The sequence below is a fragment of the Podospora pseudoanserina genome, chromosome 4, assembly GCF_035222485.1.
Source record: "Podospora pseudoanserina strain CBS 124.78 chromosome 4, whole genome shotgun sequence".
Taxonomy (NCBI): Eukaryota; Fungi; Ascomycota; class Sordariomycetes; order Sordariales; family Podosporaceae; genus Podospora; species Podospora pseudoanserina.
In genome coordinates, this window is record NC_085923.1 from 54,367 (window position 1) to 67,264 (window position 12,898).

A 12,898-nucleotide genomic window follows, 5' to 3' on the forward strand; every position below is an offset into this window, starting at 1 on the left:
AGGTCACATACCTATGGAACCACCCTTGCGCTTCATCAGCTACATCCCCATTTCCAGCCGCACCCAACACCCACGTAATTGAAGGCCCGGAAATTGAAGGCGTCGCAATCACAAGCCTCTTGTGGGTGGTGGTGCTAAGCGCCACATCAATCTCAACACTCATATCCAACCCTACCCCAGCTGGGGTGTTGCACGGTTGGCAAAAGGAGGGGCTTCAGCGATCAGACGAACAGGGATGATCTGGAGCCATTTTGAGATAAGGCGGCTGAATTCAGCTGACAAAAGCGAGTAAGTTTGTGCGAGGGATATCGCTGCTGGCAATCGTGTAGGGCTCGCCGATCACTTTGATCTTTTGACATGGTACCGACCGACGGCCGGAACTTGCTTTGTTGGTGTGCGAGTCTCGAGTGCAGCAAACTCCAAGGTGAGAAAATATGCATGTATTGCTGATTACTATTGTGTGTATTGCCATCATGAAATGCAACTGCGATCTTTTCCAGTCCTCCCTTCAATCATCTCAGATCTTTTCCCTTATGGTCTCCTCCCTTACCGAGTTGCCCCCTTCCAGATCCACACGCACCTCTGTGGTCCGCCAGATTTCTGCCTCCCCGTTCTGCCCATTCGGCCCGAGAATGTCCTCCTCGCTCTGCGCCCGGCTGCTGGTCAAGCTCTTCATTCTGATCGCGCCATTGACGTTGCTAACCCCGCTGGTCCCATTCATCCGGCCGTACCCGGTGGCGCCTGTCTTCTTGGTGGACGCGTTGGCAGTCGCCAATCCAAAGTGCTGCAGCACCTGCTGGAAAGGCTTGCGCAGGCAAGGAATGCAAGCGGCGATGAAGGCGACCTGTTCCTCCACCAATGACCACGTACCCATCTGGATGCCCTCCAAGTTGGGGTCTTCGGTAAGACCAAAGTTGGCCGCCATGGTCGCCTTGACGATGGACGCCGCAGAGGCAAAGATACCCAGAGCCATGAGGACACCGATAACAATACGCTCCCGGAGGGGGATCTGAACCTTTCGGAGGAAGGTCACGGGCATGAGGGCGAAGATGACGTCGGTGACAATGTTGAAGCTGGCGATGCAGATCGAGTTGACGCGGATGGCACCCTTGCTCCAGCACTTTGCATCGGCAACAAGGCCGAGGAGATCCCACGCGGCGTGGAGGGGAATGCACTGCAGGACGGCGGCCAGGGTGCCGTAGATGCTGACAATTATCTGGAGGGCGATCATGACCCACAGGAAGTGACGGACAGACTTGCGCTGCTCGAGGCGGAGAAGCATGCCGGCGACGGAGATCTTGATGGCGGCCATGGACCAGGCCCAGATGGGCTGGGACAGCACGGCAAGCTTGTTGGAGTAGATCACATCGGCGAGGGTAAAGGTCGAGGGGTCACCGCCGAAGGTGTAGGGGACGGTGAGGATGAGGAGGATGGAGTTGGTCAGGACGAGGACCCAGGCGGCGCTGATGACATAGTCATCCCATCCCATGTGGAAGACCGGGAAGGATCTCGTCCACAACCGGGCGCTGAAAAGGATGAAGGATATGATGTTGAGGGTGACGGCGGCGGCTGTGAAGGAGTGGGCAGCCGTGTTCGCGGCATCGGTGGGTACGGAGGGGATGAGGCTTGGATCAGGTGGCCCGGCGAAGGCTCCCGGAGGAGGGCCGCTGGCGCTTCCCGAGGCGCCCGAAGTTGTTGGCTCCATCGTCCCGGCGCAGTGGCTCACAACACAAACAGCAAAAAAAGCAAACAGAGAGCAGCGAACAAAACGAAGGGAGGTGGTGGAGGATCTGCGATGAGATGTCAAGGAGCTGTCATGGCCCTGGGTCTGGGGGATCGGCACGCTCTTATCATCGTCCCAGGGCATCGGTTTCGGTTGGTCACCGAGTCCACCATTGCAACCAAGCAAGATCGGATCTTTCACCCGATTCGCAATCCGGGGCTCCATGTCGTCTCCATGTTGATGGATTCCCATGTTGCCTGCCGCAAATCTAGTGGAGAAATTCCCCTCTTGGCCTCGCATTAGCTCAACTGTCGAGGGGGCCAAAGCGCGTCCGAGCACCTGAGGTCTGAACCCTCATGTAGGGGTCCGGACATGTCAAAACAGTCAACGCACTGGTGCAACGACATTCGAGATTGCTCTCTCCACCTCGACGCCATGAGTCCAATGGGATGGTTCCCTGATTGCTAGGAATGCCTCGACGCCTCACCTACCTACAGTGGCAGCTGGGTGCTCTTCGGTGTGTGTGGGCAGGCACGATGGGCCCGCCTGAGGGCAGTATAGTTTCGTAAGTTTGGTAGCACACAACAGCTTGAGAATACAACCACGACCTTTTCCCCCTCTGTTTTCGACTGTTTGATATACCACACCTTGTGGCACGAACCCACCGTACTGACGCGCACGTGCTTGGAAAGTTCTGCCGAGGATTCGGGCGGACGAGGCTAGAATTTTGTCTTCCACTAATCTTTAGCGAACATCGTGCCATCTGCAGGAAACGCAATTAAAAAGCAGTCCCAAGCGATGGGATCGAGGTCGTGGTGGAAACGGTGGCGACGGTTCCCCGGGGGCTCCAGTCCTCCCAAAGAAGAAAAGGGGTCTGGCAAGCAGCAGCGTTGTTCCCTGCCATTGGTCTTCTCAGTGGACGATGCGCTCTGTCCTTGCCATCACGCTGCTTCCTTCGTGCTATGTTTGAAGGCTTGAATGGGCAGGTCTCTAAATTCTCACTGCTGTCGCTTTGACGTTTGACTAGTTGACAGCTGCAGCCCCTTCTCCGCCGCTCTTCCCTTAGACTGTTCTACTCATGCATCCGCGGCCCTCTCCCTACGTACCTTACCTAGGCCTGCCCGGGAATAGTGCCCACCCTGGAGCCGAGTCTCCCGTCATCTGTGCGCGAAATTTTTGAGCACTCGCCGACATTTGGCGCTGAAGCATTTAATGTGTTTCTGCTTCGCTTCTTTGGCCCGACAGTGTTTCGTTCCTGGGCCGGGAACAACATGGTGACTTTTCTTTCCCTCTCTTTTTGACTTGGCAAAACCCCCCCACAAATCGGACCGGAGGCCCGGGGCGAACAATCGATCGTCGCCCGAGCGTCGTCGCTGGCGAGATCGACATGTCCCGGGGACGGTGATGAACTATCTGTTGATGGCTAGCCGGGCTCGGACCTGGGTCAGATTTTCGTGACTGGTAAGATCGATCCAGCGCAGAGTCAGCGGGGTTGGGAGCTTTTTCGGGTTGGGAGCAGAGCGGAGGTGGTGGTGGATGGGGTGGCCAATGGTCCGTTGCGCTGCAACGGGAAGGTCCGTGTGGTAGAGGGTGAAATCCCTTTCGAGCTTCATGGACTGGAGCACGCCGGAGACAAGGTCCCTTGCTGCGACCTTACGGGGCTGAGGGAGCAAGCGGTTGCGAGGAGAAGGAGAACCACGGCTTTCCGAAGCCGGTCTAGCCCCTGGATCTACACCAGAATTGCCCTTCTCATCTTGTGCTATCACACTCACCAAAGCGCCGGTTCTGGGTAAACCAAACCGATGAGCTGAGAGTAAAGCCGCGTCGGCCCGTTCCTTTTCCAGGTCGTCTTCTGAAGCCATTATAGCCTTGACAAGAGGCTGTAGATAGTAGCTCCTGCACGGCATTCTCCACCGGTGCTTTTCCGTTTTGCACACGTCTGCCCTCCGAGATGACAGCAGTTGGGTCGTCAAAGGTGCGTCCATCAGGGCGGTGTACTCGACAAGCAGTATACTGTGCAACATGCTCGGGGCATGGTCGAAGCCCCCAGGCCATGGGCCTGAACGGGGACTGTGGAGATGAAAGCGCAACTCAAGATCAGCGAGCGGGTTGAATAGGCCGGAATATCTCATCGAAGCACGTTGCAAGAATTCGGGTCTGTCGTTCTGGCAGGAATCGACAACTAGCCTGAAGAGGCCTGCGAGGCGGGCATCTTCCCATTGCAGAAGTGTACTCCGTGCCTCTGAAAGCCCCCGCTGAAGATGTTGCAGGAAAAGATTCATCATGAAGTCTTTGCTGAATCGGTTGTACAAGCATTTGGATGAAAGCCAGATTGCGTGAATTTCGTTGAACGAAGTCATGTGGCCGAGGTTGGCTTCAAAGATGAGAATCAGAATCTCTGATGGGAGCTGCTGGAACGGAGATGTTGGAGAGGTTGTCATGGCTATAGTCTTCGGGAGTCGTGGTCAAGTAGATGAATGGTCGTTGTAGAGTCAATGTTGGGATGTTGACGACCACCAAGGGGTATACACTTTATTCTTCTTACACTGCTGGGGGTTTCAATTTCTGTACTGATGGCTTTGGATACGTCAGCCTAGGAGGCAGCCAATGTTCAACGAGGACGCGCCACTTTGGCTTCGAAGCCTCAGCTTTGGCTTGGCAACCCGCCTCCGCTGGCTCCCTCTTCGACCATCACAGGTTCTCAGTGATGTGTACAGTGATGTGTATTGTGCGTAATCAATGGTCACAATTCTACCTGCCTGAAATCATGGCACTAAAGTTTTCAGTTTCGTCTGTGAAAGTGCATGTGCTCTCTCCATCTTGAGTCAAAGCAGATATACAACATATGCAAAGTTGCAGTAGTATCATCATTTCAATGAAAATAACCAGCAAAAAGTTGAGTGGAATGGACACAACAGCATCGGGCGAGTATAATTTGGGGTTTTCTACGATTGGAGACTCGCGCTGGTCAAAACTGAATTGGGCCTTTGTTGATATAGGTTTTCCTGGGTTTTGCTTCACACTCTGAAGCAGTACCCCTGAACTCTCTAAGCCGTTGTTCCTAGGTCTGTTATGGAAATAAAGAGACAAATAGCAAAGACATCAATGATGGCATCATCTTCTCTTCAAGATCAACACCCACTCATCCACCTATCAAGAAAGATAATGTGTTTCGCCTCTCTCCTTCGTGCCTCCATCAGTTTAACCCCCACTTCACACTGCATACATCAAGGCGTGGTGGCAGAGTGGTCTAATGCGCAAGACTAGAAATCTTGTTCCTTCGGGAGCGTCTGTTCGAATCAGGCCCACGTCGTTGACAATTTCCTTTTTGTCCTGACCATCTTCTCCCGTAGCGCAGCCTCCACTCTGTCTCCCCAGCCCCACCCCATCTTTCGATCGAGCACACACACCACACCAAAGCCAATTCCACTTCCCCTGATTACAACCTGGAAGTGCTCTAACTTTTTAAGCGAATGCAGGCAGCTACCTAGAACCTACTTGTACAAGGTGTCAACCTAATATAAAACAGAAACGAATCTGCAGCAGAGATCGATAACCGGAGATAAATAAAAAAACCCAAGATGAGTCCATTTTTTCCACAAAGCCCCTATCTACATCCGAAAACTCCTTCGCGAGGTATCTGACAACAGAAATGACAAAATGATAACAGAGGTGAACCTGTTTTCCCAGACAAATATTTCCAACTTTCAAAGGATAGACAAGAAGTTGTGGTTGTTGATGATGATGTCCCTTCCTGTCCGTCCCCATAAATAACAGAGCAGGGTCTATATACACAAATGTCCCTCCTCACCCAAACACAGCAAAGGCATGACCAACAGCCCACCCATACACGCGCGCTGTCTCGCGACGACATTGGAGCCAAAAAGAAAGGGGAAGGTTTTCCCAGATTGACGACGAGGTGCGACGCGACACTAAAAAGATTTACGACCCATAGCAAAACAGAAATAAATACCGGATATGCAAACAGATTCAAGGGAATATCGAGAAACAAGGAAATCACATGGGTAACCGCTCTAGTCGTACCCGGCGCCACGTTGCCATTGACTGCCAAAACCGTTAGTAAGACCGTTAAGCGTCATCCAATATTGAGCTAGAGACTCACTTTCCACCTTGCGGCTTTGGTGGTGACGAAGTCTTTGGTAAACTGCCGTCGCTCCCCGACGCCGTCAAGGGGCTCGGTGCCCTGACACTCCCACTGGCCTGATTTCTCAGGTGGTGGCCCTGTCCACCCGGTTTCTCCGACATGTAGACACCACCTGGAGCAATCATGGAACTCCTCACGCTATTCCTCGCCGAGTCCCTGACGCTCTTGAGGGAATACCGATTGGGACTCGTGTTGGATCCTGCTGTGCCAGGGCGTGGGAGCCCACCGACGTTGGCAGGGCTCGACCGGGCACTCTCGTCATCGTCCAAGTCGATCGTCTTGCCAGTTCCGCGCGCTGTAGCGGCCAACGCATCCAACTCCGAGGTCGTGGCGATGTGCGTCTGGGACTTGATGAAGCTCGTGCGGTCGTCGTTCATAAACTGGTATCGTGTGTCGGGGTTGTTGTGGAACAGAATGATACCCGTGGTAATGATGAGCATGAGCAGGAGGATCAGCGAAAAGGCGGCGTTGGCAATCCAGAGAACGACACCGACCACTCCAATCACAAGACCGGGAAGACCAAACACGTCGGTAAAAACGAAGAGGAAAATGGCGTTGACAAAGTTAAGGGAGCAAATGGCGATGTTGAAAGAGTTTGTCGACTTGTCCATGAAGGGACGGATCACACTGACGGTGATGAGGGCAGCTGCCTCAATGATGATCAGGGCGACAGCCTGGACGACACCAGAGCGCTGGGCCAGCGCAATAAACATGCCCTTGACCAGGATGTAGACAAGTGTTGGGACGATGAAGTAGTAAGCCGAAGCGCGGTACTGAACGTACAAGAAGCCCCACTTGTTGAGAACGCGAGGCTCCGAGAACAGAATGTAGGCTGGGTTGCGGTGGAGCGCGACGCTGCGCCGGGCGATTTGGATAATTTTGAAAGCAGCGTAGCTCAAGGCGCCGAGCATGCTGAAAAGGAAGAACACAGCGAGAACAACGGCGCCCGGCGAGTCGACCTGCGTAAACTCCCACAGGCAAAGGATAACAACAGGGGGGAAGCAGACCAAGGTAAGGCGGAAGAGGATGCCCTTCAAGGTTGTCAACCAGCCGGTCCTGAACTCGGAAAACCGGTCGCCCTTGGAAATCTTGAGCCTGACAGCCAATTCCACGCCCACCTTGAACAGCAGTACCAGAATGACCAAGACCAAGCACAAGATGTAGAAGAAGGTGATGCCGGTCAAGAACAGGTTGGTTGTCTCAATCCGGGCCCGGAAGGCAACTCTTTGGATACCATAGACGATGTAGCTGCCCCACTCGGTCTTTTCGTAAGAACGCTTTCCAAGAGTGCTGGCGTGGTGAGCAATATCGGTCGCCCTTTTCTGAATGGCCTGGACGGCAGGCTCCAGCACCGGCAATGAGCGCTTCATCTTTTCGACCTGAACCGACACGATGCTGAGCGTGTCGAAAATGACGGAGGCTGTTCCGCCAGTGGAGCGCTGGTACCATGTCAGGATGGTTTGGATGAAACCGACCCTGATGATACCCATAGTCCACTGGAAATCCTGAGTCCATGACTGCACGACGGGAGGTAGCGAGACGCTGCAGAGGCCGATCATGGCCTGAGACTGGAAGTAGGCGAGCAGAGCCAAGGTGTTGGCAGCAATATGGGAGGCGGCATTGGTGAAGCCCAGGCCCGCAACGATGGCGGATGCGATGAAAGCCACGAGGATCACCGCAGCCGCAGCCCATTTCACGCCAATAAGATCAACAGTCTTTCCGTTGGATACATCAGCCTCCAGACACGCGATGGTCTGACCCTTGTTCTCTCCGGACGTCATGTTGATGTAGACCCTGACAGTCGCATCCAAGTCGGGGAATGTGTAGGCAATGCCTGGGATGACATCGAGCGCCTCTTTGTCGAAGGGTCCCAGGTTGAAGGGGTGCGTCATCTTTCCTGATACCATGGGACATAACCCCATGATTTTGGCCTCGCAGGGATCAACCGTGGTTTGAATTGCCTTGTAGCCATAGGCGATGATGGTGATGTCGAACAACACATAGCCCTCGATGGATGATGTGGCCAGCAGGTCGATTGCAACGGTCCTGTTGTTGGGCGTGAAGACGACATCGAAGAGACTGGCTGTGAAGCCCGAGCTTGCCTGACAGGCGGCCAACGAACTCGATCGGAGGACAGATTCGGCGGTGACAACGACGGGTAGAAGGAGGGTAGCGAGAGTGGAGATGGCGAAAAGAGGGTTCAAAGATGGAAGCCGCATCTTGGTTGATGGGAAGCCCGGCCGGGGCGGAAGGGCTTTGGATCGGTCGGGATTATGGGATGAAGGCTGGTCGGAGCTTGTTAATGGATGGTCGACGGTTTGATGGCGGCTGGCGAGCAAACGAGACGGTCGGCGACGGTGTGGTTTTGGCCCAGTTTTTGTTCAGACTTGCATTCTCCTGTCGTGGTTCCAACGGTGGCCAGGCCTGAGTCAGCGCGAGGATGGCCGGGCGGCCCTCGATAACGGGCGACGGCAACGGCGACGGCGACGGTCGGTCGTTGGTTCGAGGTTCCGAATCGATGGTCGTGCGCATTCAAGCTTTCGAAAGTGTTCGTCCCAATTGGATTAGCGGAGATGGAGCGGGCGACGGGGGCTGGCTGGGGTTAGGTGAGAAGGGCAGAAGAGTAATAAACGAGTGACAGAGATTGTTGTTGACAGCGACCGACAGGTTCCTAGCACGATGCCATCCAACAGTTCTTGGTAAGACAGACAGATCAACAAAGAACAGATCAATTGCGCAAAAGCTAGAAGGAGGTTGATGGCTGATTGATGATGGATGGAGACAGGCAATTCGACGGCGAGTGGGGGGGAGGGTCTGCCGAAAACAGCGCCGCCTGGGAAAAGCTCGTGTCAAAGCAGTTGGGCAGATGCAGCGACCAGGGGCAGCCATGGCAGCACAAAAACAAAGGCACGGTGGCTGAGCCGCCCACGGGGAAAACGAGAATCCCGTCGAATTCAGCGTCAGCCAACAGTCAATTTCCTGCCGATGCGTCCTTGGCACACCCCGCTATGCCCTTTTGGGTGCTTATCACCCTTATCGTGCCCTCCAGGATGAGGTCATCTGCAGAAGCGAGAGATCAACGGCCCCGTTTGGTTGGCTGGAAAAAGGCCTCGTCAGCTGAAAAGAATGGGGCCGTCCCTATGCTTTGAGATGAACCACTTCAAAACTTAAAACTTCTACGAGATCAAACGAGAAATATCGAAAGCCACAGCCTCCTCCTTTACCAACCACATCTCCGTATGCTGATATGCCACCAGCTATCCAACAGACAAACACACGATCCGGTAGATTCCAGCAGACAAAAATTCAGGGCTGAGCTCTGCAGGCTAGCCGGATTCGCCTGATTTGCCTGAGGTAACATGTGTCAGCAAGGGTTGGGTTTGTGCATCGTACTCTATGCTCGCAAATGCAAGCAAGTCTGTAGTTGGGATGGCGCGAGCAGCGTATGAGCTGTCCCAGACAACCTTCGCGGTCTCCGCTTTCTACCACAGGCTCTGCAAGCAAGTAAGCAGGATTGAAACAAGCCTTGACATGACAGAGGCGCGAGATAGCATCTCCAGGATGAGGATCCATGTTGCGAGCTACTGCCCAAGTAACTATATGTAACCAGGATGTAGACGGCCTGCCACCAGGTTGTTCGTAGTGTATCTAATCAATATCTAATTAGCAGGAATGATACGGCCACCGTAAGGTAACTAGAACTGCATACCGGGACATAGTCGCCACTGCTTTTTGGACTTGACCCAACAGTCGCTTTTGTCGGTGTTTTTATCTTCAGACCAGCTTGTTGAAGATAGCAGGGGCGTGCTCTTTGCGAATATCCTTGAGGACGCTTCTGTGGCGTTTTCCACTCGTACTGGAGAGTATGATGCAACGAGGAGAAATTGAATGAGGCATATGGATGAAATAGGATGAAGGGGAAGCTGCATTTGTTGTTTTCGCGAAGTGAAGCGGGAAACGCGATTAAAATGTTGGCAATTTTGATGGGCAAGCCTGGAAAGCAGAATCTGACCGTACCTTACCACCGTACCTCACCACTGGCGAAAATCGACAATGACTACCCTCACGACTCTCTCGAACGAGCTACTGGGAACGATATGTGATGCACTCCGGGAAATGCCTGAGGGGTGTCATCCAGCAATGGAGAAGGGCCTTGGGACCCTGCACACCCTCACCCTCACCAGCCACAGGCTTCGCGGTGTTGCCGAATATCATCTCTACTGACTCGGAGTGGAAGAGTACAAGGCACTGCCTCGGGCCTGGGCGGCTCATACCGGCTGTACTGTCACATTTCTCAAGGCCCTTGGCTACGACGGTGCGGATCCGAACACTGAGTTCAAGTTTTTCTACTCAGGCCCTTTCCGGATGTCGTTCAAATGATATCTACGAACGTGATCTCCAACGTGGTCTCGCCACAAGAGAACATGGAACGAGGGTGTTTCCTCAACCCCTCAAAACAAACTATCTCGCTATGCACGAGGTATCCCGTCTCGTTATGCAGGAAATATCACTCCTTGGTGCCTTCAGCTTGATGTTCTCGTGCCAACCCAACGCATCGTCTTTGGTGACGAAAGTTCGCACCTCTCGTGGGCCGACGCCGATCATTTGCCCCCTGGAAACCACCAACACAACGACCGAGACATGGAGGACGACCGGCAGGGCCTTGGGCAATGTGTAGAACTCAGCGAAGGCGATGGCGAGTGGGAAGCCCAGATGGTCGAGTCGGGCGAGAGGGTTACTCGTGCATACACCGCGTTGCACATAGCGGCCGGGCGGGGGCATCTCGAAATCGTGATACTCTTGTTGGGCCATGGCGCTGATCTCCAACGCCAGTCTACAGGGTTCTGCGGTTGCTCGCCTCCGCGTTCGGAATGGGAGGAGATTGAACGCGAATGGGCCTACGACTACCAGGAGGGTGGAGAAGAGACATGGACACCACTCCACGTCGCCTTGTGCTCTAATAATGACGAAGTAGCTCAGCTCCTCATCTCGCGCGGGGCTAACGTCAGAAACACGGGCAGCTTGAAGTGTTCTGTATATCACCAATTGGCTTTTTACGGCAAGCTCGACTTCCTCCGCAATGTCTTAGACCGGCACCCCGTGCAGGTTGCCGAGATTCTCGACGTAGACGAGACAACTCCATTGACCTATGCCTGCTTGAGGCACCATGTCGACTCTCTCGTTCCGTTTCTCCTTAGTTATGTAATCAACGAGAAAACCTATATTAGCCTTTGTTTCCAAAATGCGGTCTTTGCGAATCCACTGGGCCAGGCATTTGCTTTGGGCTACTTACAAGACGCTCTCCAGCTTCTCAAATACGGTTCCGATCCGACAAACGACATTCAGGTGGAAACGTCTGAGGCTCCAGTTGACAGGGAATCATGGACTCCTCCGTTAGTTATGTGCTGTTTGCCGAGACTCAGTAATGACAAATCACAAGAAGATGCCCGCCTCGAGCTACTACGTAGACTGGTCAATCCCGAAGGCCCTTTCGATTGGCATATTCCGGGGCCCTAAGATGGCCCTGGATACTACCCTTCTGTCGCCACTTTTCTTTCTTTGGCTGCTTGGTGTTCTATCAAGGGGCTTGTCAAGACGTTATTAAAAGCCGGCGTCGACGTCAATTTGTGTGACAACCTGGACAGGAATGCGTTGATGACGTTGCTGGGCGACGTGTTTTCATGGGAGGCAGACCAGCTGGTGTTTCGCGGTCATTTCCATTTCCCTCAAGAAATGGAAGACAACGAGTACCACGACTCTGTTCTTGGGATGGTTCGACTGCTGCTAGATACCGGAATTCATCCCAACCATCAGGACGCGTTTGGAAGAACTGTGCTGCACCACCTGTTTATGGCGCAGCCCGGCTGGCGACCAGACCGGTTGAAGCCTGACGAGGCAGGGGAAATCGTTGGATTGCTTCTTGCAAAAGGCGCAGACCCCCTGATTCGAGACAAGCAGGGCTGCTCCGCCCTAAGGAGAAGCCGTCAGGAGCAAATGCAAATGGGCTCTGGAGGTCATGTGCCAGACATGCCGGTTTGAACTGAGGGACGCTTTCCCCACTCACGACGAGGTGTTGATGTGTTGGTCGACTGCGACGCGACCGACGACCTGAATCCGAATTGCCGCGAAATCGTGATGTGGAGGGGGGTGCGTACGACGAGCTCGCAGAGTATTGCGGTTATAGACGCGCAAAGGATTATGATCGTGTACGTACACATCACTACAGTGATTATCCACTTGAGTCTTTTGATTCGAGTGGGCGATTTTTCTGCAGCAAGAGCCAGACCGAAGAGCTGGTCCAGTTGCTGTGCAATCTCAACCGCACAGCCAGTTGCGATTGAGGCCAGGAGATCGGTCATGACGAGGGCCACGCTCTTCGCTACGCGGGTTCTGTTATCAGGGAGCGTTTGGAAAAGGCGCTGGCAGCAGGTTCCGCGTCAAGTCGACTCCGTCAAAGACAGGACTAGGCAAGAAAGCCAGCACGGCACGAAAGACAGCAGAGGATACATCATTAGATACAACACAGGAGACAAGTCAAGTGTTGTGAGGCTCCATGGTCCTCTGCTTTGCAGGCGTTCTCTTTGCTCGCCGATATGCATTTGTGACCAGCATATATACATAGCTACCTACCTTCAACTACGCACACTTTGGGCCACTATCTTGCTTTTCTTCCTTTTCTTTCTTTCTAGATACATCACTAATATCACTTGCCCTGGTCTATACCTTTGGTGCCTCCACGCCAATGGGGTCGTTATATTTCGGGGCACTTGACTGGCGAGGAGTTTGGTTGGGCAGTGGTCGCCGTAAGTTCATCGCTTTGGCGGTTGCCAAGAAGTCAGCGTGCTCGCGCTCGTGCCAGGAGGGTTGCTAAGCATGGAAAGGCCTTGTGTTGTGAGGATATCTCTGTGAGAGCGAGGTGGATAGCCTCTACGGCTACTCATCGGTACTCTTGGAGTCTTCCCATTCGTTGGTGGGGTTTGACGATCGAAGTGGAGCAAAAGGGTATTGTG

At 53.7% G+C, this 12,898-nt stretch overlaps 3 protein-coding genes and 1 non-coding gene across 4 annotated transcripts; 1 reads left to right on the top strand and 3 right to left on the bottom strand.

Annotated features, from left to right (window-relative positions):
• Positions 1–517: 517 nt before the first annotated feature.
• On the bottom strand, positions 518–1,705 carry QC764_400290 (uncharacterized protein; the record flags this gene model as incomplete). The annotated part of the gene is made up of 1 exon (XM_062946290.1): positions 518–1,705. The coding sequence occupies one exon, from the start codon at positions 1,703–1,705 to the stop codon at positions 518–520; it is 1,188 nt and encodes a 395-aa protein (XP_062799863.1).
• Positions 1,706–4,954: 3,249 nt separating this feature from the next.
• Positions 4,955–5,036, top strand: QC764_0059920. The gene has a single exon. It is a non-coding gene; the product is annotated as a tRNA-Ser (tRNA).
• Positions 5,037–5,182: 146 nt separating this feature from the next.
• On the bottom strand, positions 5,183–8,809 carry FLC3_2 (putative flavin carrier protein 3). The gene is made up of 2 exons (XM_062946291.1): positions 5,847–8,809; positions 5,183–5,788 (listed from the first exon to the last, which is right to left on the bottom strand). The coding sequence occupies exons 1-2, from the start codon at positions 8,105–8,107 to the stop codon at positions 5,758–5,760; spliced, it is 2,292 nt and encodes a 763-aa protein (XP_062799864.1). The 5' UTR covers positions 8,108–8,809; the 3' UTR covers positions 5,183–5,757.
• A 1,540-nt stretch (positions 8,810–10,349) lies between these two features.
• QC764_400303 (uncharacterized protein) lies at positions 10,350–10,700 on the bottom strand (the record flags this gene model as incomplete). Its single annotated transcript, XM_062946292.1, has 1 exon — positions 10,350–10,700. One exon carries the CDS (start codon positions 10,698–10,700, stop codon positions 10,350–10,352), a length of 351 nt encoding a protein of 116 aa, XP_062799865.1.
• Positions 10,701–12,898: the final 2,198 nt, after the last annotated feature.

Bases quoted from the DNA above. Each gene is read 5' to 3' on its own strand.
- FLC3_2 (XM_062946291.1), bottom strand. From the start codon at position 8,107: ATGCGGCTTCCATCTTTGAACCCTCTTTTCGCCATCTCCACTCTCGCT. The intron at 5,789-5,846 runs GTGAGTCTCTAG...CGGTTTTGGCAG, and splicing joins CCAAAGCCGCAAGGTGGAAA to TCAATGGCAACGTGGCGCCG.